Raw genomic sequence first — 23,315 nt, forward strand, 5'->3', positions numbered from 1 at the left:
GCTCAGCATCAGCAAAGCTCTCCCTCTCTCCAACTCCACCCAAACAAGGATTTGGCGACGAAACTCCACCAAGAAGATCCCGATCAATTCACAGAWCCAAACCACAAACCCGAAATTGCAATCGCTTTGAGCAAGTTCGAGGCCTTTTGTGGATTTAAGCCATTGGTAGCCATTGCAAAATTGTTGAAGTTGGAACCACTACAGCAATTTATCGATCAAACCAAACTCACCACCTTCACCGACAAAGAGTTAAAAGAAGTGATACGAAAAAATGCTCCTCTCCTCCGTGCAAGAAGTCAAAAAGATCTACTCGGCTTTGACTTCCTTACCCGAGACTGCATTCGGAGAAGAAGGCAAACACATCCAAGAACTTTGCCCACGCCTTGCAGAGCAGTACGATGATTCCGACCCCGGAATTCTAGTCGCTCTCATCACAATGAACTATCTAGTCCTAGAAGCCGGAGAATCACTCTACATTCCCGCCGATGGAATCCACGCATATCTCGCCGGCGACATCATCGAGTGTATGGCTCGTAGTAACAATGTGTACGCTATCTACAAACCCTCCACCTCCTCTTCACTAACGCCAATTTTTTTTTTCACAGCCTCAACACCGGCTTCTGTCCTCGAGCAGACAGAAATAACATAGAACTCTTCATCTCCTGCCTAACCTTCACGCCACACTCCGCGGGAGAAAGTATGCTTCGTCCGAAAACCTATCCAAGAAGTTTAAAAGGAAAATCAATCCTCTACGCCCCGCCACTAAGTGAGTTTGATATGCTACAAACATCGCTCGAAGCCGGCGAGAAGGAAATCTTGAAAGGTTTTGAAGGACCTGCTGTCTTTGTTGCTACGAAGGGAAATGCTGCTTTGAAGGCGAATGGAAAGGTGTATAATGTTAGAGAGGGGAGCGTGTTTTTCGTTGCACATGGGACGGAGTTGGAATTGGAAAGTCTGGAGGGAGGGTTTTTGATGCATACTGCTTTTGTTGAGGGTGGTACTGAATAAACTCACCAGATAGGATAAGAGGTATTACACAGCTTGGGAAACTTCGACATCAATTGAGAATATTCGGGAACATTCACTCGTATGAATTCACTCACTTGAATCTCCAATCAAAGCTATGATTGGAAGGTTCTACCTAGCATGTGATACATAGGGAACACAAGTAGGACCATTCCCTCACTAACTAGACATCCCAGCAATCAACCAAGTCAAATCTCATAACATCGTTCTGCGCTGAATCGAGCAATAAGGCTTCTGGAAATAATTCATATCGAATCGTTATCCAACAAGGTGCCGAAGACCTCCGAATTTTGGTCCGGATAAATCCGAGTGCCGATTAAAAGGGGCATGGCCTTAAGAACCTCACCTTCCTCCTTAAGAAAAAATGTCTTGATTGCGTTTCTCTCGCCTATAGGCTCGAATCCTCGAATTCYACTATACTCGTTATAACATCTTTTACTATATTACCTTGAACATGTTAGTCTAGTTAACGACATGCCGGAGAGGATATAGATAGAGTAGATAATAACGTCTTGCTCCTTCCGCTCGTATACAATAGACCGCAGTACTATTTCGTCTAAGAAAGACATGATCGAACGCTGTGCCCTCAGCAGCTCTCTTCATTACATGAATATATGACTTCATTATGTGTACTGTCTGACATCCTCATAGCATCCCAGAGTCCTGTTTGTGTATATATCCATCCCTCCCCAAATTTCATAACTTCGTCACCCCATAACCCCCCTACGCAGCCTTGGCCTTCTCCCCAGCACTTCCTCCCATACCAATCTTAGCCTTGGCCCAACCCAGATAACTTTGCTGATTCCTCTTCTCGACCTCCCTCTCCAACGCATCAACATACTCATCATCCCTATCGCCCTTCATTTCACTCCGCTCATCCATCGACAACGTCTTCGCACCCTCGGACATTTCATTCTCGGCACGCTCCATTTCCTCACGCATCTGCTGCTCCATCAGCGCATTCTCCTCCTCGGCCAAGAACTCCGAATCGACGTCCTCGAAGCCGATTTGCTTCAAGATTCTGCCGGTGAGGAAGCGATAGTTGGTGTGGCCCTTGATGAAACCGCTGACGTCGACATTTTCCRCTCCTTTGACGTTTTCAATGGCTTGTAGTCCCGCAACGCCGTACTGGATACTGTGGCTTCGGTAGAGGAATCCAAGGATATAGTCATTCGTGCTGAAGACATTGACGACACGTCCCGCGACGACACTTCGAATTTCTCTCCATTCCGCAGTGGTCGAGGGTGCAGGTGTTCCTATTAAGATGGCGGATTCAACCAGACCGAATGCTTTGCGCTCGGCAAGAGTTTTGAGACATGCAAAGATGACTTTGGCGCCGAGACTGTAGCCGACCAGGGTGAGGGGACGCTCGCCTTGAGCTTTGTTGATGATTGCATCGGCTAGCACCTGTCCGGCTTTGTATGCTCGGGAGTTCGCGACACTAAAAGGATTGTCGAGCACTCGCGAGACCTTGAGTAGTGCAAGCGGCCAGAGACCAGCCAAGAGGGCGCCAAAGACGGTGCGTTTGATTATCTCCTTCCTGGCCATACCCCATGCGGCTGAGGTGATCATGGTGGAGAGAGAGTTGCCCAGATTTAGTAAAGCCTCAAGTTCGAAGCGTAAAGCAAACGACTCGAGCTGGACTCCTATCACCTTCCACGGCTGAACGACTTCCTCCTTGTTGGTGAGCCAGCCACTGATTCCAATGGCGACGCGTAGTCGACGATACTCCTTTTCAATCTTCCTTGGCTTGTGATGGGTCCTGACGGGCTCGAAGGCAAAATCCTCGACTTCCTTTGCATACTGGTCCATCATCTTGCCCGTCATCCGCCCTCCATAGGCACCAAATAGACCGCCGACGAGAACACCGCTCCCCGCAAGAGTTCCCAAGTAGCCCGCTGCGACGGTGCCGCCCAATCCGATGCCTCCCATGACGGAACCCACTCCCGCTGCCAGCAAGGGTGCCGCCAGACCACCCGTCACGCCGATCAATGCTGCACCGGCGACGGTGGCCAGACCCACCTTCCATTTCCGGGATCCTTGGTTCTCCTCGGCTTTCTTCTTGGTTTCCTCGTCTGCATTCATGCTTTCCGCCGCCGACAGCAATCCCCGGGCGATTTTACTCTCATTCTCGCCGAGAAAGGCAATGCTCAAACCCAGACTGGTGGTCAAGCGTAGCAACAACACGCGAGATTCTGCTCGATAATGCTCCAAACTCAGCAGCAACAGCAGGATGGAATGTAAGATGAGGGCCCTCTTTTCTTGGGGAAGTCTAGCAAGGGGAGTTGCGACGGGAGTATAGATTTCTTCCATTGCTCTTTGCACTCCGGGGTCATACTGCGGGCCATCTTGAACTGATCTCTGTGTTGGATGGKGAGTTTCCGATGTTGCCGCCCTCTTCTGCTCCTCCCCATCGGTTTGTCGCGAATTGACCACTTCTCCCACGCGTTGGATGACATGACTATTCCATTCATCAAAATGAGCCAATGCCGCTCGCTTCAACCCCTGCATCTTCTCCGCACTCAGCTCTTTTTGTCGTTGCAGCAGTTCCTTGTCCAACTTCTCTTGATTGGCAGCATCGACTTGCATCTCCCCCTCCACCGCGCCCGTCTTCTGCAATTCCCCCTCGTCATTCGCGATCAGGTCGATCAACTTTCCCGTCTCATGTGCGTCGAAGATGTGGACAATCGCCTGCCGCATCGCCTCGGTGCACTCGCCAATCAGCAGGGTGAGAGCGGTGCGGTCTTCCATCGTCGGCAGCACCGTCGTCAGCGATTCGCCCTCTTCCTCGCCGGCGGATTCATGGGAATCTTTGGAGAAGGCYGAGTTCCACGGCGCCTTGGAGAACATCTTGTCTACATCAATTCAAACCAATGTTACTGTCCATTCTCAACACATTATCGACAATGATATAGAGGATAGTCGTTTCTTCCTGCCTACGTCATCGTGCAGCCGCCCTCGGTGCGGGCCATCCCTTCCCACATTCTGACAAGCGTTGGGTGACATTGGCATCAGACAATAGAATACAGCTGTCTTGAGCATTCGAGTTTCTTAACCTTCCACGCATTCCTTGCTGGATGCATCCCCTGGATGTATCATGGACTCTCCGCTTACGCAGCAGGCCCGACCGGAGACATTTGAGCCGAAAGTAGTGGGGCTATATCGCAGGCTATTTCGCGTGGGTTGAAACTAGCTTCTGTCGATACTTCGGTCCCGGTCGCTGACACCAGACGATCAGGAAGTCGGAGATGAGGAGCACGAGGAATCCTTTTGGAGTACTCTGTTCTTGCTCAAGCCCGACGTCACCGCTCTGCAAGACATTCTCGACAACACCGACGCCGAATACTTGCTGCACCTCCAACACACCCCACAGCAATTGTTCATCCAAGCGTTGGTCCGGGTGAAAGCTGGTATTGCACCGGCTGACGAACATGCTCTTGATGTGAGTACTGCCAATCACAGTTCCGATAGCGTCGTGCCAACTCATGACTTATAGACCTTGACAGTATTCTTCCAAAAAATATTGGCAAAAAAGTTCACCAACCCGAGTTCCGATGTCATTGAAGTGCTCGCGGGGCTAGACAATGTTGACGCCGTCTTCTTCGATCTGGTCGATAGTCTGGATCAGGTTGTAAAGGATGGAAGATCCAGTGAGTTTTTGTGGTGGAAATCCATAGTCCATACTAACAGCATTCCAGTCGAGTACCGCCAGAAAGCGGTTCGGACTGCCATTGCCGTCGTGTCGGGAGGCTATCAGACTGCCATYGTGTCTTACTTTGTCCATCGAGACTTCTTCCCTGCGTTGATGAAGGTGAGACTGTCCATCAAACTATCATCCCTACAACTGTTGACGTATTAATCTAGCTTGTACATCAACTGGAAAGCCCTCTTCAAGCCTCGGAKCCATTTCTACTAACCGGATTGCTCGCCAATTACAACAAGTTTGAAAGCCACAACCAATACCGCGTGCGACTCGCCGACTTTGTTAACGAGGAGACTATGACTAAGGTTGTGGAGAGCATAGCATGGACGACCACCGTTCTACGTGAGCGGTATATTGCCATTCAAGACGATACACCAGTAGGATGGAGCATCGGCGGCACACTTTCGTACGTCGGACTGGGATCTCTTGCAGGCGTGAAGAAGCCTGCAGCTCTTGTATGGACCGAGGATCAGCAAAAGGAGTTGTTTGCCGAACAGTAAGTAGCAATGCCCCGATGATCTCGAGATACAAGCAAAGCTGACTCTTGCAGACCCGGACATGAAGCTGCCTCTCTCTTGWCATTATTCGACTTTGTTCTGGCCAACAAACTATTCTCCCACCACTTTGTGAGCCTCGCCGCCAGCGAAAAAGGTCAAGCGCCAGCATTTGGAAGCTTTCTGTCCTTTTCATCCTACCTCTATCAACACGCCCACAGAAGTTCTCGAGCATCTCTGTACGCCTATCTGACCCTGCTCATCCTCATCAACATTGTGGAGGATGCAACACTCTCCAAGCTTCTCTGCGAAACCAACGCGCAGGTCCGACTCTGTCGGCAGAGATCTCCGCAGCTTCCTTTAACAAAAGGCGAGCGACCATACATGGCCACTTTGATTGACCTGATTGTCGATGGCATCAACCACAATCTTCGCAAGAAGCTCGACACGAAATTCTACCTGCAGAGTCTGATGGTACTTTCACGCATGCTCTCCTACCTGGCAAAGTCACACACCAAGTTGACATACCACTGGGCCGAGCTATGGCGGTCGCTGTTATCCTTTGTCCGCTTCCTGACCACATATGTGGATGATTTGAAATATCTGTCCGGCATCAACAAGCTCGCCGAAACTCTAGTCGAGCTTCTCACCATCGCACTGACGAGCGGTGAAGCATTCCTACCGGACGCCGCATCGTACGACGACCTTTTCTACAAATTGGTCGAGTCGGGCGAGGCACTCATCAAATTCCGCGACGTCTATCACTTGAGCAAACCCGAGGATAAAAGTCCCATCAACACCTTGATTGGGGTGTCGAAACACTACGAGGAGCTCATCCAGGAACGGAAGAGCAAAGCCGCGCATCTCACTCCCGCGGAGGTGTCTCAGATCATCAAACAGGGATATGATACGCTGTCGATTGAGACGAAGGAAGGGTTGGATAATGTGGAGAAGTTTAGGGAGGGTGATCATAAGACGGAGTTGAAGAAGATTGCTAGAGCGGCTGTGGCGGATGCTGCTGAGCTGATCTCATAGCCCAAATCTTCCATCGTGATTTACAGCCCGAATTCACTTCGTCGTCATTCGTCAAGTTCATATCAACATGACCGGGAAGTAAAAGCGTGCAAAGCGTCATCAAGCACATCATACGCCCATTGCAAACAAGCCGTCATATCCCCCCGCGCATGATCCGGCATAGCCTCAATTCCCAACCTCCCCAACACCTCCCCATCAATCTCTCCCTCAACATCCCCATCCTTGAACAAAAACGCATGATCCTTGACATAATTCGGCCACACAACAGCATCCACATAACCAGGAGGATCCTCCCAAAACCCTTCCAAAGTAACATACCCACTCCTCGCCTCCCTCCTAGTTTTCATAACATTATATTCCGCTCGTAAAAATAATTTCACGTCGAAGAGGTCCCGGATCTCTTCCATTTCCTCGGAGAATAATAGGAATCCATCGATGATTGCCATGGGAGGCGCGTCTGCGAACATCCATTTACTAGCTTTCCATTTCAAATCTTCAAGTAAGATTTTATCAACGGCGACTTCTCCCACGGAATTCTTATCTTCTTTGGAAGTTAATGATCGTGGGGGTTCGCCGTGTTGGTGGATATATTCGAGAGTTTGTTTGAAAGAAAGGAGATCTATTGATTCCAGACAATCCCAATCTTGAATTCCTGTGGATGTGATGGGGATTTCGGCGTCGGTTTTGTAGAAGTCGTCGAGGTGGAGGATGAAGGTGCGGGGGAAGATGTCGCGGAGGAGACGGGCTAGGGTCGTTTTTCCCGAGGAGGAGATGCCGGAGAGGCCGATTAGGAGGGCTTTTTTGTTTTCGGTCGGCATGGAAGGTGATGGTGTTGGGGGATGGGATATGGAGTTTCTATCAGCAGACTGGATGGTGGAGTTGGACTCACTCGCATGTGAAGATGGACGATTATTGAAGAAGGTGAAGCGGCGGCTGTCAGCGGCCAATCAGAAGCACGAATGTATTGAAGCGCGTCAAAATGCAGGGCAGGGCGGAAGCTGTTGCCGAAATCTTCTTTGACTGCCCTGTACCTGTGCTCATTTCCAACTTCTCACCACCAACCTCTCCTAATTCTTCACACTTACTTGCATTTGCCCATCAATATCAACGACACACTGCCACAACACCACGCGTTGCTGATCTCACTCACCACACGACCGCCATCATGGCGCAACCCGACATCTCCCAGATCCTCGCCGCGCTCGGTAAGTCGTCTGCGTACCTGCTTGCTCGGCCAATTTCTGACTCTTTTTACCAGCTCAGACGCAGCCCAGCGCTACCCCCCAGGCCCCCACCCCACAGCATGCTCCACCAACGCAGCCACCACCAGGATACCCACCGGGAATGATGCCCGGACAGCTCCCCAACGCGCCACCACCTCCCACCTCCTACCTTCCGCAACCATCGAGCACGGGCAACATCGACTTGAGTGGCATCAAGCCGGTCAACAGTGGCTCGGTCAGCATCGCCGATGCCATTGCAAAGGCGCGCCATATTGCGGAGAATCGCGGCATCGCCTCGTACGACTCGCGACAGCAACAGGGTGAGTCGATCGGTCCTTGTCACAGCCTTTGAGTGAGACTAATCTGATGATAACAATACAGCACCACGCGACGACCCTCGTCTTGCAAATCGTGGCGGACAGCGCTCTCGTTCACGCTCACCACCCAGACGCGACAATTACAACGCCAACCCTTACCGCGACGAACGACGCGAGGACCCTCGACGAGGCAGCTACCGACGCTCCCCCTCTCCGGACCGTAACTTCCGAGGCGCACGCGATCCACCGGCCGGTCAACGTGGAAACGATGGTGGCGAGGTGGAGACGATCCGTGTCAAGTCTGCGCTGGTGGGATTGATCATCGGGCGCAACGGCGAGAACTTGCGCAAGGTGGAGACGGAATCTGGAGCGCGGGTGCAGTTCATTCAGGCCGCCGATAAGCACGTGCCAGAGCGACAGTGCACCATCTCCGGACCCCTGCGCGCACGTGAGAGTGCCAAAGCTGCSATCTTCAGTATCATTGAGGACAACGGTGGCACTCCCGCACAGCCGGAAAAGGGCTCATACACCGCCGGCATGCCTGGTAGGGCCAAGGTTAACCTCCCAGCCCTGCGCGATGGAGAGGCGAGCACACAAATCATGGTTCCCGATAAGACCGTGGGGCTGATCATTGGACGTGGCGGAGAGACGATCAAGGATTTGCAGGAGCGTAGCGGATGCCACGTTAACATTGTGGGGGAGAACAAAAGTGTGAGTGGACTTCGTCCGGTCAACCTGATCGGAAGCGAACGTGCGACTGCAGTGGCCAAGGAGATGATTTTGGAGATTGTCGAGAGCGACAATCGTGATGGAAACAGCCGAGGAGCATCAGGATCCATGCCACCCGCCGGACGTGATCAAGGCTATCAGAATAATGGCCGCGCTGGCGGAGGTGGCGGCGGGCGTGATCATGTGGAGAAGACGATTCGTGTGCCATCTGAAGCGGTTGGTATGATTATCGGCAAAGGCGGGGAGACGATCAAGGACATGCAGCGCTCGACGGGCTGCAAGATCAACGTCAACCAGCCTAAGCCGCCGGATGTGCATCGTGATATCGATCTTGCAGGTTCCGCCAGTGCGATGGAGGAAGCCGAGCGCGTGATTTGGGAGAAGGTTGAGACTGTTCGCGAACGTGATGCCGCCGCTGGTCGTGGTGGTGGAGGCGGTCAAGGTGGTGGTGGCGGCGGTGGCTATGGCGGCGGACGTGACCAAGGAGCCTCTCAGTATGGTGCATACTCACAGCCACAGCAAGCGCCCGCCGTGCCAGGATATGGACAATACGGCGTTCCGCAGGCTCAGCCCGCTTGGCCGCAGGCAGCCCAACAAGCGACGCCACAACCGGGAGCGCAAAGTGAAGCAGACGTGTACGCGGCCCAGCAGTGGTATGCTCAGTGGGTGGCCATGGCCCAGCAACAACAGCAGCAGCAGCAGCCGCCCGGAGGCCAGTAAGCTCTCCGCCGTGCTCGACGTACCTCTCGTGACGATGACGATGACGATGACGCTTGAGTTGATGGTGTGACTGGATGTGACTGGATTGTTCACGACACACATTGGTGCTCTTATTACGCCCCGGCTGGATGGTGAGACTCTTCCTCTCGATCATGTCTGCGTTCCGTTACGCGTGCGCGTTGCTCAACAGTGCTATGACATGGGACCTTTGAACGGACGTGATGCATCATACCGCTCGCCTGATGTGCATGCGCTTTGCTGCCGCTGAAAGATATTCATTTCTGGCGCGAAGCAATAGGACGTCTCGTTCGTCTCCTCCCGTCTGGTCTTGATGCCACTACTGCGAGCAAGCCGTTCGCCTCTTTGATGACATGCATGTCTCGGACTTGAATGGACATTACCTATACTCACTTCATGGTCAGTATGTATGGTTGAACGGATGAGGTGAGAATGACACACACTGTACTTCTWGACTCGACATGGTAGTTTGGGCAGTTAGTTTAATGTTTTTGAAGCATGAGATTTGTGCTGCTGTGTGTTTGGCTGTAGCGTGTACAATACAATACTGAATGGATTGTCTGTATTCTTGTCTTTCTATGCTATATGTTCCTTCCAGGCTATTTCATGCATCCTAGCCACAGATTGAGCATTCATCACGGGGAATGCAGTGGACCAAGTCAGGGCAATCAAAAGTGCCGGGCAGGATGCAGGTGGCACGTCTTATGATATATTGTACTACCTCACCAGTAGCAGTACTACCTTATCCATCAAAGCCTAAGGTAATCACCATCACGATTTAGCGCCGTAATGACATGCAATGCAGTGAATGCGAGAGAGGTGAGGTTCATCTCCTCGGCTCGGATTGCCTTGCCGCAGTCGGAAACATCCAACACGTCCCCCCCAAACCCTCGCGTCTCCCACGTCCCGGAAACCTAGCCTACCTTACTTACATTCACAATTTCCCGACTTTGGATGAAATGAGATGATAATATCGCGACCAACCCTCCGAACGGAAATTCAACCCCACGACATCCCGACGAGATGAGTCTCCCGCCGCTGTCAGTGGGACAGAAGATTGAACTCAACGACAAGCGCATCGGGAGGGTTCGATTCGTGGGCGCCACGGCCTTTCAGACGGGCGATTGGGTGGGCGTGGAATTGGAAGAGGCTTCGGGGAAGAATGATGGGTCGGTGCAGGGACAGCGATATTTTGATTGCGCGGCCAATCATGGGATCTTTTGTCGGCCGTCGGGGATTAGTTTGGTGTTGGAGGAGGCCAAGCCTCGGACGGGGAGAGGAGGGAATGGGAGTGTGCAGAATGGGGTGAATGGGGGGAGAAGACAGACAACAACACAGGCCGATCGACGAGGCAGTGCCCTTCCTGGCACACCGACTCCAGCAACGAGAGGGGGCGGCGGAATGCGATCGCCTACCAAATCGCCCACCAAGCAGTTGGGTTTGGGTCTGAAGGGCATTTCCAACACTTCCGCCTCCACTTCCCGTACTTCCACCCCTCCTGCTGCTCCTCAAAGCAAAACATCTCGAACTCGAACGGGAGCTGCGGTCAAGCCACGGCCGAGTCTTGCTCCGGCTGCGGGTCGAAGAACTTCTGCTCTCCCTCCTCCATCAAGTGCGCGACCATCAATAGCAGCAAGGACACCGACAGCAAGAAATCCCCCCGCTCCACCTCCCACCCGAACTGCACCAACCGTCCGATCCAACCTTCGCCAACGTCYCAGTGCCGCTCATGGGAGCTCTGCGGGGGATGAGGCAAGCGATGGGGCGGATCTGGATTCCCTCCGCGAGAGCAGTAGTGCGCCCAGCGAGGATGGAACCGAGAACCATGAAGAGGAAGCACCTCATCCCAACTTTGCCCCTCCTCCACCAATTCCACCCGAGCCCACGGAACGTCTCACGCGATCWCGAAGACCTTCCTCCCCCGGTGCTGCATCCATGCACTCGCAACGCACCATTCGGAGTACCGCTGCATCCAACCGACAGATTGAAGAGCTGGAAGKCAAGCTGCGGCTGTTGGAGAGGAAACGAATGGAGGATCGGGAATTGAGAGAACAGCTCGAAAAGGCCACATCGGAGCGGGATCGCTTCWAGGGCATCATCGACAAACTGCAGGCCAAGTACCATCCGCAACAACAGGAATTGGAGAAGTTGAGGCGAGAGCTCGTGGAATATGAGGAGAGATTTGCATCCATTGAGAATATGCAGGCTGATCATGAGATTGCCATGGAGTCGGCCGTGCTGGATCGTGAGGTTGCCGAGGAGACTGCTGAAGGATACAAGGCCGATCTTGAAGCTGTCCGAGCGAGGAATGAGGAGTTGGAATTGGAGTTGGAACTGGCGCGGGATGAGAAGACCGAACTCGGCAGGGAGATGAGTCCGGAGGAGCGTGCAAGCACTGGATGGCTGCAGTTGGAGAGGATGAATGAGCGGTTAAAGGACGCCTTGATCAGTCTACGGGATATTTCACAAGACAAGGAGGCTGCTTTGAAGGAACAGATTGGTGGGCTTGAAAGGGAGGTTGATGGGATTGACGGATTGAAGAAGCAATTCGAAGAGACCAAAGAGAAGCTCCTACGAAGCGAAGCCGATACCAACGATCTTCGTCAACAGCTGGAAGCCGCCATGGATGCCGAGAGTATTATTGAGAGTCTGGAAGAGGACAACACTTCCATGCGAAATAAGCTCAATGAACTTCGCGCGGCCATTGAAGATCTGGAAGCACTCCGCGAGCTCAACGACGAGCTCGAGATTAACCATGTCGAGGCGGAGAAGCAACTACAAGAAGAACTGGACTTTAAAGACAGCCTACTCCAAGACCGCGAACGTACTGCCAAAGAGCAACAAAAGGCATTGGATGAGGCCGACTACAACATCAGTCGCTTTAGAGAATATGTCACCACCTTACAAAGCGACCTGCAAGACCTCCAAGCCAGCAAGCAAATCACCGAGACGGAGGCCTCCCAATTATCCAACAAGTCTCGAGCGATGATGGATCTTAACATGAAACTGCACGCGAGTGCTGCCAAGACYCAAGTCAAAGCTATTGATCTGGAACTTCGAAAACTGGATGCCGAGCAAGCGTCGGAGCATCTCGCCATCGTTCAGCTCTTCCTCCCAGAGACATTCCAAACCGAGCGGGACAGTGTACTGGCATTGCTACGCTTCCGACGCATCGCATTCAAGGCGAATCTGGTGCAAAACTTTGTCAAAGAACGCATCACCTCCTTTGGCACGCGAGGTCAAGAAGAAGATGTCTTCGCTGCTTGTAATGCTCTGGATAAGTTGACGTGGATCGCGGGAATGTCGGACCGTCTGGTCAACTCCATCAGTAGCTGCAGCGCCGAAGCGTTTGCACAATATGGAGGCGCTTTGTATGAGTTGGAGGTGGTGGAGCGGACGTTGAATGATTACGTCGACGCACTTCGACGGGATGAGTTGCAAGAAGGTGACATGTCGGTCCGCTTGGGTCGATCCATCGAAGTTATGACACATCTATCCAGCCTGCATCTGCATAATGGGCCGGCAGACTTTGCTGATGAGTTGATTATGAAGACCAATCTCTTGCAGAGTCAGCTGGAGAGCGCTACTTCCGCTTTGACTGTCACCAAGACATTGCTGGAGAGCAACCTTTCAACATCGGCAGATGATTCTGAAGATGGAGAAGATGGGGAAGATGAGGAAGACTCGGCGTCTGATTCTCTCCTCATCATCAACCGACTCAAGATTATCATTGAGCAGGTTAGAAACGCCAAGGTGGTGTCGGGCAAGACATCTCGGGCTCTGTCTGATCTGCAGGCCAGCTCCTTGACACTGAACAGCACACTCATGGATCAATTTGAGGCCGTGGAACAAGTTTCCTCCACCATTGTAGCATATGCTTGCAGGACTGGAGCGAGTCTACAGGCCATCTTCAATGAAGAGGGACGTTCCAACCCAGTCTCACCTTCCGAAGTGGCAGCAAGTCTTTCACAAGCTGCTACGAGCATCTTCTCGTTATCTGCACAAGAAGCTGGACCATATTCCTCATTGGCAGCCAAACTGCGTGACGTCGTCAATCTTCTGGCCGATCTTGCAATGCTGCCAACCGATCTAGRCAACACAGTCGAGTTTGAAAGAGCACCTCAACCATGGGTTGCCCGAGCTGATGAATTGAAGCGCACCAAGATCACTTCCGTCGATACGGAAGCCGAACTTGCCCGCGCACTCGAGGCCGTCCAAGAACGCGACAGTCTGGTCAAGCGCAAGGAAAAGGAACTCGAAGAGCACAGCGTCCGCATTGAAATGCTCGAGGCGCGCATGAAAGACGCCAGCAAGCGCTCCGCCAAAATCGCCGAGCTCGAGCGCAGTCTACGAGAGGCCCGTGACAACGAAGCCAAGACTCAAAAGGAATTCGCCAATCTCCACCATGAAGCGCAGCAAGAGATTGAACGTGCTCGGCAGGAAATGGCTCGATTGGGAGCCGAGCGCAAAGCAAGTGGAAGTGTAGGAGGAGCGGGAGGAATCGACCACGATGCCATGGGAGCCGCCACACAATCTCGCATTGAACGCGATCAACAGCGATTGAAGGGAATGAGCTCCGCTTTGAGACATGTCCATGACACAAATCTCCGATTACAGCTCCCTGCTCCGGACGCACCTCTCCGTGTCCTTGCGAAGCAGGAATGGTTGTTTGAACCTCTGCACAACAACCATGAATCCAGCACAAAATCTCACCGACACGCGGAATTAATGATGAATGGTAGTAAGATTATGGAGAGATTGTTGGATTTCGCGACGGGGAAACCTGTGGTTGATTTTACGAAGTTGGAGCACAAGGGGGGGAATAATCGACTTGCTTGGAGGCCTGTGAGGGAGTGTAGTCGGGTGCAAGTTGAGGGGAGGAGGGAGGAGTGGGTTGCTTGTTGGAGAGGGGTTAAAGGAGGTGGGGGATTGGGGGTTTTGGTTTGAGGTAGAAGTAGTGAATGAACGAGTGTTGGTTTGTGTTTTGATGGGAGAGGATGGAGTAGATTGTTTTGTTTTCTCACGATACGATACCCCCCTCCGCTGCATGAAGATGCATAAAGATAGAGGTGGAGAAGTAAGAAGATGCGAGCAGTAAGAAGATACAAGAAGTAAGAAGAAGCAAGAAGATATAAGAAGTCAGAAGCCAAGATGTATAGATACATTCATTCATTCATTCATACATTTATTAACCATGAGATGATGAGATGTGATCAAGATGAAATTGAATTAAACCAAGATGTAATTAAATCAAAGGAAGGTCAAATCAACGTGAGATGGAATCAAAGTGAGATGGAACTAAATCATTCCCTTGCTACTTCGTACGGGTACGGTATAGACACGGTACGGTACGATGATGCCAAAAAAGGTCAATAGACGCTCTCTCCTACCTCTTTATTGTTTCATTCATCTATTCGTTTCAATCCTCGCCGTAGAACGTAAAAAAAAGAGAGTAGTAAAGTAATAGTGACATTTCCCCCTCTGGGATTTACTAGCCCTATCGTCCTCGTCCTCATCCTCTCCCCTCACTCCATCTCCAGAATTTTATATTACTTGATTGGGATGGATCATTTTTATAACCTCGCTTATGATAACTTCATCAATAGGTAGGTAGCAAACATCATTTTCTCCCTATCCACCTCATTCTTAATCGGCCATCGTGTCTCCCCATTTCCCATTCCTTTTTTGTCTCTGCTCCCTCCCTCTATATCCTCTTCTCTCTCCTACTTGAACCCTCCCTCTTCCCATCCTCCCCCTCCTCTACATCTTCCTCTCCATCCTCCCCTTCCGCCTCTCCCTCAAAACTTGCCTCTTGCCAGTCAAAACAGAATGTAAACCCCCCTCATCACAACTCCACCTCGCCAATTCCAATGCTGCTTGGATCCATTTCTCCGCTTCTTCTTCCTGTTCCTCTCCTCCTCCACCACCACAACCTTTCATCAAAGCAAAAAGATCGACGGCATGATTAAACCCCATAATCGCCAACCACTGCAATTCCGCTTCGGGATACTTTTCTCCCGAAACATCATCATAGCCCTTTTGAGCAATCTGCGCGGCTTGCTGGAGGAGATTCAACGAAAAGTCCGATGAAGATGGTTGGGAAGAAGTCTTATCATCACCATCACTGCGTTGCGGGGAAGAACGACAGAGGGTGAAAGTATATCGAATCCATCGCGCGACTTGTTGCAAAGAAGAAGAAGAAGAATTCTTCGAGCGAGATTGATAAGTGGCATTGATAGCTTTCTGAAGCAGAGACGTGATCAATCCCGAGGAAGGAGAGGAGGGATCTTTGAGGTTTTGATGGAGGAGGATGAGGAGGTCGGCGAGGGTATTCCATTTCCCTGCTGCATCTTCCTCTGTTCCTCCCGAAGGGGAAGCATCCAGACAAGCTTGAAGAACGGGAGCGAGATCTTGGAATTGGGAGAGTTTGAGCAGACATTCGAGGTGGAATTTCAGGATTGCAAAGTGCCGGTTCGATGCCGAGGTCGCTGCTGCTGGGTCGTGGAGTTTGGGACGGAGGGATGCGTAGAGGGTTTGGAAAGTCTGGATTTGGGTCTGGGCGGAGAGGTAGTATTGCAGAGCAGCGTCTTCCTTGGGAGAAGAACGGCCGAGGACAATCAGAGCTGTGGTGCTGAGGAATGCACAGAGTAGTTTTCGATTTTCAAGCTCGGTTTGTTGTTGTACCGTGCCGTCTTTGGGKTGGTGGTAGTCCAGGAGAGTACTGCATGCGGATAGAAAGCGGACAGTATATTCCGGATCGATGGCTCCACAGAGTCGAATGCTCAGATTGTATGCGTTCTTACTCCACCATTGGACTTCTGTGCGCCAGTTGTCGATGGAGGCTTCTCGGAAGACTTCCACGGATTTGGAGGCGGTCTCGAAGATTTGTAGAACTTCATGTGCCACTTGATTCCGCGCTTCCTCGTTCGCTGCAGTGTCGAGCTCTGCAATGAGAAGGCGGACGGTACAGCGAAGGAGACACGCTAGGTAAATGCCAGGAGGTCTTTGCCCAAGAACAGCCTGTAGTGCCATGACCGCCACATGCCGCATTGGTGATTTCTGCGCTTCAATCACGCATGCGTAGAGATGGGTGGGATCTTTAAAGGCATGTCTGGCTACATTCCGAAGACACTCTGCCGCGAGATCCTCATCTTGAGACTTCAAAGCGAGACGAAAGGCGAGGAATTGAGTGAGACTTTCCTCTCGAACATCTTTGGACATTTGGAAGAATGCTTCACGGGCAGCTGGTAAGTCCTCATTATCGAGGGCATGACGCATCAGTTTCCTGGGACTGTTAGTAGACACTCAGATATGTGAGAGACTCAAGCCTCATCTTCCAATGCGAGCCTTGTTGAGATGACCAGCGTTGAAGAAGAGGGGATGTTGCAGGAGTTTACATGACGACCAAGTTCCAAAATTTCCAGCAGCCTTCCAGAGTAAAGTCTGGGCTGCATGTGTCGCTTTTGCAGAGAATTGTATCTCATTCATGTTGCTGATCTCATCAAGCAGCTGCGAGACTGCTGGAATGTCAATTCTCACCGCTTTATCTGTTGAGGGGGATGTTGCAAGCAGGATGTAGGTTATGGTGGCTTTCTCAAGCCATGTCTCCACGGCAGTATCCTCGGTCGGGCTGCTCTGAAGTTCAGGTAAGAGACGATTGCAGATGAAGATCTTGAGAGCGGCGAGAGTAGGAGGTGCGGAGACTTCCACAGCTTGTCGCATAGTTCTCATGATGCTGTTCGAGGATTAGGAAGAGATCATGATCTCCAAATGCGAACTCGTGTACTTACGTCTTGAAACTTTCCTCAGTGAGGACCGTCATGTTTACCATCCTGAGTAGTGCCTGGTGGATCTGATCTGCATCAACATTATCGCCGGCTGCCATGACCTGAAACTTGATAATCTCAAGGGTAACACGGTTCTGAAGACCATGCGTTTTCTCGAGTGCGTTCACCACTTTCCATGCACGACTCCGAGACGACGGTTGCCCATCGGCGAGTAATTGTTCCACTGTAACGGATTAGCTCGATGCCGAACATTCAACACCATCCCCAGTGTTCTCACCAAGCGACACTCYGATATAGAGCTTCAGCTCTGCGGCCTCCTGCGTGGTCGCTTCATCATCACACTTCCCCAGAGCAAGGAATGCGCGCTCGGACCATTTCGTTGCGTCTTGTAGCTGCTTGTCCTTCGCCAACGACTTTGCAATCTCATCAAACAGGTCGGCCTCCTTGATTGTCAGTTCCGTGGCATTCGTAATCTTGAGAGTGTCGTATTTGGCGAGGAAATGATCTGCCAGGTCAAGACGATTTGATTTCCAGGCATGCATCAAACGTAGGAGATAATACTCAGCAGTGAGGATCTTCAGATTGACTTCTTCCTCGGTCTCATTCACATTGACAGGCTCTGCAATACGCAGAAGTGGTTGTGGCTCCGATGAGATGGCCACATTCCGCGCACACATCTCCAAAGCCTTGATTGACAGCTCGAGTGCGTTCCTGTTCAAGCACAATCGGCTGGTGCGAAGCGCCACTTTGAATATTCTCACCTTTCGGTCTGGATCCTTGGATCGCTGAGCTGAACTACGATGTGCTGTATCCAGCAGGAGCAATGCAAAGACTCTCACGAGCACACCTACGTGGAATTTCTTCCCTGCAATGGTCTTTGGGTCGCACGGAAAGTCGTCATCGTGTACAATCTGAGCGGATTGATTCCACAAATCCGTTCCCAGCGAGTCGAATGTAGAGGCCTTTTCCACCAGCAAAGGCGTGTGAGTCAGAGGAAGAGTGTGTTGGACATGTGTCTCGATGGCATGCATGAGAGCTTCTGGTATCGGAGTCTTGTCCCGGAGAATGGCAAGAGTCTTGGATGCGCATTCGAGAACATCATGGACCCGCCTTTCTGCGTGGTCTTTCCTCGGCGGCGGCATTTTTTTTTTCTTTGCTTTCTTCTCGCTTGGCCTGGCTTGGAGATGGGGTCGACCGTCCAAGCGGTCAATCCCACGTCATGTGAATGTCGCTGGATCGGGATGAGGATGAGGGGATGAGGATGAGGATGAGATGAGATGATCATCAGGTCATGAAAATGGAAATGAAATGGTGATGACACAATGTTGTCGCCGTATGTGGCAGGTGTGCTTCTAATTTTGCCGGCCGCTCCTGCCAAAACAGCATTGAGAGAATCACGACCGCACCTCATGGGCCTCACTCACCTCATACTTACCACATCAATACATTTCGTGCACGCGCCGTCCCTCAATCGCACTTCCCAATGCGGTCTGCAGGCAGCATGCTATACATCCGGATATAGTATGCGCAGCCAAGGAATCTGGAGGATTGCCAGCGACATGCAAGGCCATCCCTCCATCGCTGGGCAAAGATATCCAATCGCATGACCCGAGCGCGTGCAAGTAGTAGTATTGGCAACGCTGGATGAGCAAATATTGCCGACTGATGAAACACACTTGTCCAGATTGCCAAGTGCAGTGTGAACCAAGAAAAGTCATGGCCGTGACGCCGAGATAGTTCTACTTTGTAGACGTCCATCAAGAACAGCCTACCTTAGCGCAGTAGTTAAAGTATCCGCCTCCTACCTAGACAGAAAGGTCCGATATACGACACCAACAATATAAAATAATGCTGTCAAAATCAGCCTGCCTCGCATCATCTCCCGCCCTGTCGTCAGATGCGGTCCCGACAAGTGGCCAAGCCCGTGGATCGGCGTGCATTAAACCTAGTAATTGTCCGCGTTGCCGACTTGGCTGCCAACGCGAAAAGGTGCAGCGCAACTCTTGGATAGGTCTTGGTTTTGGTCTCATACGAAGGATTGATTAGGGCGCGATGACACTTTAGCCTGCCAGACTCCAATTCGGGTTCCGAAGCTCATAGTTCTACATGGTTCATCGGCTTCCGCGCGTTCCAGCATTGGCGTTGTCGTGCGCTACAGCACAGCATGCAATTCATCTACAATGCAGTACAGTATAGTACTACAGTAAGGTACTGCCGGATTGGGTGATGGGAGTCCGTGTGCGGTAGCCAATCCGGATACATGCAATCAAAAGGTGGTATCATCAAGCCGGCAATCTGCAGGAATGCAGTACAGCAGCTTCCGACCAGACATCCAAGACTTTTGTTATACGTCCAACAATTCCGCCAAGCCAAGGACCACGTTTGCAGTGAGCATGCATGGTCGACAGTCAGCCGAAAGAGGGCGCAATCTAGATGATCTTGGAATGCAATACAATTCTCCCTTGGCACCCATCAATCATTCCCCCATCGCACGCCGCGCTCTTGACATGTCCGCCGCCATACGAGAGTAAGACCACCACCGCCGACTGTTGCGGCGCGGCGCCAGCAGCGCGGTGTCACACATTGTCTGGGCGGCACGAATAGCTTCCCACGTCGATCCCTGGTCGTGCTTGGCCTCTACCGATTATAATCCTGCCAAGTCTTGGCGATTTCTTGCTTCCAAGGGGTGATGGCGCGGCGAGGAGCGGCGGACGTGGTACTTATGAGGCCGCCTCCACCCCGTCGTCTCCGCCTTGGACGTTGTAGTAGTGCAAAGCGAAAAGAAGTGCCCTTCCATCCTCTTTCCTCTGGTGTGAATGTCTGCCCACCCATCTCTGGACATACCCTGGCATCATGAGCAGACCAGCAGCCTTGGCAGCAAGGAAGGACGGAGAGGATCTCAGCCCTAACAACAACCCGTTTGCGACGCCGACTTTGCACCCGGCAAACTYGCCCACTCCACCCGAACCAGCTGCCATACGGAGGAATGACTCCTACAACAGCTACGACGCACGAAATCCCGATGCAGAGTACGCATCAAAATCTGCTTCGCTGTCATCGAATGGCACACGAATCTCCTCGATCTATTTGGAGAAGGGAGGACACATTGATCGAGCGAGGAAAGAGAAGCGCGTGAGCAATCGGGATCCCGAAAAGGCAGAGAATCCCTATTTGGATGATAGACGGAGGGTGATTGCGATAGAAGATGATGAAGATGATGAAGAGGATGCCCGAACGCAACAAGAGCGAAAAGCAGTCAAGATCCTGCTCTTCCTATCAGGACCGTGTGTGTTGCTATCTTTCTTAAATTGCACATGGACAATCATCTCGCTCTTCGTCACCACCATGACACAGCCCGTTCGCCTCTGCGCTCGTCGCCCGACGTTCGGCCAGCAATTGGGTGGACTTCTCGGACCCGCGTTGAATCTGCAACTCCGCAGTATCTACACGCCTCTCCCACCCCACGCAAATGAGGATTTTTCCTATCACACGGGAATGTTGGTCATGGTGCAACTCCTCTCCCCCTTTGCGAGTATGGGAATGATGGCCGCGGCGTGGATCGTGGCAATCTTCTGGTTGCTGACCATGGTGGTGGGAGATCCCGCTGGACTCGACAAGCGGGATGATGGAAGGGAGACGGTGTTGATTATTAGGAATTGGTGGGAAGGCTGGCTTGCCCGATGTATCAGGTTGGAGTGAAGTTTTTGGGAGAGGGAAAGGCTTGTGCAAAGGGAATGCATAATGTATGATGATGAGACAAGGGAATGATTCTTTTAGCGTGGAGCCGGAGGCGTTGGGATGATTGTAACCGCTCGATACCAGATTTGTGCTTGATATTTTATGGATTCTTCCGGATGGGATTACACCCGCTCGAATTTCTTGATCAACCCATCCTTATAGGTGAACATGTTCCTGCTGTGGTTGCTCCCGCTGTTGACCCTAACTTTCTGGAGTGCTACTGACTATCTGAGGTGCCACTGACTACCTGAAGTGCTATGGAGCAGAGATGACGGAGTTGCGCTCTCTACAGAGCCGTCGTTCAAGTACAGAATGGTCTTCACAGGCCGCTACATGGAAGCCGTGAATGCCGCTTAATTAGAGTATGGGTATACGTCGCTGCATCGTTCATGGAAATAATAGTGACAGCTCCAACAGTACACTCTCTTGTCGGGAAGGTAGCTTGCCAGCCTTTCTTAAGAGGTGTTTGTATTGGCAACTTGATATTATCAGCCGCGATCGGCTTCATCGAACATTTCAACGACAACATGTCCACAATCCTTAAGATACTAATGTTCCACACTCAAGGCTTCAATAGTAACGGACCAGCTCTGCACGTCGTGGCTATCGAAGCAAAACACCACTACCCCAACCCTAACCATAGACACTTGCTAGCTTTCCGAGATGTCCGAGGACTGTTTCGGACTTCGGACCAGCCGATCACCATTCTTCTGTTCATATGAGCATCAATCTTACGGCAGGGAGCTATCATGACATCAACTCACAATGCTGTTGTTCGATACTGGCCCATGGACCGGAGAAACTCTCCGCTCCGACGTGGACATGGGATCCTTGGCGTCCTTGCCGGTGCCTATGTAAATGCCGACTTACCTATTGTATATCTGTTAGGAACTAGATGAAGAAGGTAACGAAATGTATACGAATTGAACAATCTACTCAGCGTCATAACACAAAGAAGCCAGAACTCGCAGGAAATTGGCATTTACTTCACCTTTTCTTCCTGTAGCTTTCGAGCGGATGAGGACATACRGTATAGTGTGTAACTTTGATTTCTCAGCCAGCTTTACTTCTCAAGGCCTAATTTGCTCCTCGGAGCACTGAATAGAAGTCAAGTCTAGAGCTAGCTACGAGAGGTATTTTGAAGTATAAAATATCAGAATCCAGAGCTCATCATAGCTTACTTGGCAAGACGTCGCCGTCGTCCATGGATAATATCCTCCTCTCTCGATCCAAACCCCCGTCGACTCGATCTCACCAAAGGATAGACCAGGGGAAAAACGACCAGCATCGCCAAGTGACGGGCCCCGAAGGTTGAATGAAATGGGACGCTCTAGACCCCGTGGGCTTATTACATCAGTGAGTACTATGGGTGTTAATTTTGGGAGACTCTAGGATGGGTGAGCTCCTGGTAAAAGTATAAGTAGGGGATTCAGAACGACGGAGAATACCGCATCCTCGTGCGTCGGAGTAAGATCCTTCWCATGCCATCCCTGTGACAGCTGGTCTAGCAACGACGTCGATCTACTGGACTTGCGTGTTATGATCGAGGACCCGAGACAGATACCCTACTCTCTAGACGACAAGGTAGGAAGATATCATTGTCGAAACACCTCAAACGAGCATGAAGATGCCGTTTTGCCCGACAAAGATTCAAGAATGAAAATCACAGATGGTGAAAGATCTATGATGACCACACTTTTTATCATCCAAAAAAAAAAGGGGGGCTTGTACTGTAGGTATGTACATGTGGCGACGCTTAAATAAAGTTGAGAGCGGACAGCGCTCCATCAGTGGACCAAAAACATCCCGACATGGAACTAGGAAGTGTGTGTGTGATGAAAGATCTCGAGTAAGGTAGTTATGAATTCATTGTCCTCCGATGATCGAACCACTTCATCCGATAATGTACAATGTACAGGGTTTTAAAGTTGGGAGCATGGCGCGCAAGACCTTGTTTAGTGGATCGACACAGCCGCGAACAGGGACAGAGAGGAGCGTTGCCATGCATTCTTGTCTAGGGCTGCTCTAACCCATGTTACATGTACATGTACATGTACCCCAATCCATTCCATTCCACCCGACGACGAAGACGACATGTGAGGGTCTTTAGGTTTCGCAGATACATGCATGCACGAGCAGGTCTCAGTTCATATGTAGCATTAATGGGACGATGATGTAAAAAGGAGGTGCCTTCCCAACAAACGCTCGAGAACACCTCTCTCGGGTCTCTCCCGTTAAACAATGGATCGCCATATAGTTCCCTATACCATTGTCTTTGGCCTGCTCTTCCTCTTTGAATTGTATGGTCAAGTCTTGCAATCAAAATTATGGAAACCATCCGCTTCCACCGCTTGGCTACGGATCATCTGGCAAGGAGCCACAGTAGTTTCTTCGGCAAGTAACAGCAACGCAMGCACCAGGCAGTCAGTCATGCATTGCTAGTTTCCGTACTAACCGACAAGACACAGCTATCAACCGCCCTTCTACTGGTCATCTCTCCTTTGCAGAATGGTCACCAATTGTAT

At 51.3% G+C, this 23,315-nt stretch overlaps 8 protein-coding genes; 5 read left to right on the forward strand and 3 right to left on the reverse strand.

Moving 5' to 3' along the window:
* Positions 1–271: 271 nt before the first annotated feature.
* RCC_10104 (related to mannose-6-phosphate isomerase) lies at positions 272–1,008 on the forward strand (the record flags this gene model as incomplete). XM_023775335.1 has 2 exons in its annotated part: positions 272–546; positions 606–1,008. 2 exons carry the CDS (start codon positions 272–274, stop codon positions 1,006–1,008), a joined length of 678 nt encoding a protein of 225 aa, XP_023631103.1.
* A 741-nt stretch (positions 1,009–1,749) lies between these two features.
* Positions 1,750–3,876, reverse strand: RCC_10105 (related to DUF726 domain protein; the record flags this gene model as incomplete). The annotated part of the gene is made up of 1 exon (XM_023775336.1): positions 1,750–3,876. The coding sequence occupies one exon, from the start codon at positions 3,874–3,876 to the stop codon at positions 1,750–1,752; it is 2,127 nt and encodes a 708-aa protein (XP_023631104.1).
* A 247-nt stretch (positions 3,877–4,123) lies between these two features.
* Positions 4,124–6,258, forward strand: RCC_10106 (uncharacterized protein; the record flags this gene model as incomplete). XM_023775337.1 has 6 exons in its annotated part: positions 4,124–4,204; positions 4,265–4,468; positions 4,523–4,676; positions 4,725–4,837; positions 4,891–5,225; positions 5,280–6,258. 6 exons carry the CDS (start codon positions 4,124–4,126, stop codon positions 6,256–6,258), a joined length of 1,866 nt encoding a protein of 621 aa, XP_023631105.1.
* A 62-nt stretch (positions 6,259–6,320) lies between these two features.
* RCC_10107 (related to M.pneumoniae uridine kinase udk) lies at positions 6,321–7,076 on the reverse strand (the record flags this gene model as incomplete). Its single annotated transcript, XM_023775338.1, has 1 exon — positions 6,321–7,076. One exon carries the CDS (start codon positions 7,074–7,076, stop codon positions 6,321–6,323), a length of 756 nt encoding a protein of 251 aa, XP_023631106.1.
* Positions 7,077–7,423: 347 nt separating this feature from the next.
* Positions 7,424–9,247, forward strand: RCC_10108 (related to P element somatic inhibitor; the record flags this gene model as incomplete). XM_023775339.1 has 3 exons in its annotated part: positions 7,424–7,463; positions 7,517–7,801; positions 7,863–9,247. 3 exons carry the CDS (start codon positions 7,424–7,426, stop codon positions 9,245–9,247), a joined length of 1,710 nt encoding a protein of 569 aa, XP_023631107.1.
* A 1,041-nt stretch (positions 9,248–10,288) lies between these two features.
* On the forward strand, positions 10,289–14,212 carry RCC_10109 (related to DYNACTIN (150 KDA DYNEIN-ASSOCIATED POLYPEPTIDE) ro-3; the record flags this gene model as incomplete). The annotated part of the gene is made up of 1 exon (XM_023775340.1): positions 10,289–14,212. One exon carries the CDS (start codon positions 10,289–10,291, stop codon positions 14,210–14,212), a length of 3,924 nt encoding a protein of 1,307 aa, XP_023631108.1.
* An 813-nt stretch (positions 14,213–15,025) lies between these two features.
* RCC_10110 (uncharacterized protein) lies at positions 15,026–18,194 on the reverse strand (the record flags this gene model as incomplete). XM_023775341.1 has 4 exons in its annotated part: positions 15,026–16,550; positions 16,671–17,000; positions 17,056–17,275; positions 17,330–18,194. 4 exons carry the CDS (start codon positions 18,192–18,194, stop codon positions 15,026–15,028), a joined length of 2,940 nt encoding a protein of 979 aa, XP_023631109.1.
* A 1,711-nt stretch (positions 18,195–19,905) lies between these two features.
* On the forward strand, positions 19,906–20,751 carry RCC_10111 (uncharacterized protein; the record flags this gene model as incomplete). The annotated part of the gene is made up of 1 exon (XM_023775342.1): positions 19,906–20,751. One exon carries the CDS (start codon positions 19,906–19,908, stop codon positions 20,749–20,751), a length of 846 nt encoding a protein of 281 aa, XP_023631110.1.
* Positions 20,752–23,315: the final 2,564 nt, after the last annotated feature.

The sequence above is a fragment of the Ramularia collo-cygni genome (genome assembly GCF_900074925.1).
Source record: "Ramularia collo-cygni strain URUG2 genome assembly, contig: RCC_scaffold21, whole genome shotgun sequence".
Taxonomy (NCBI): domain Eukaryota; kingdom Fungi; phylum Ascomycota; class Dothideomycetes; order Mycosphaerellales; family Mycosphaerellaceae; genus Ramularia; species Ramularia collo-cygni.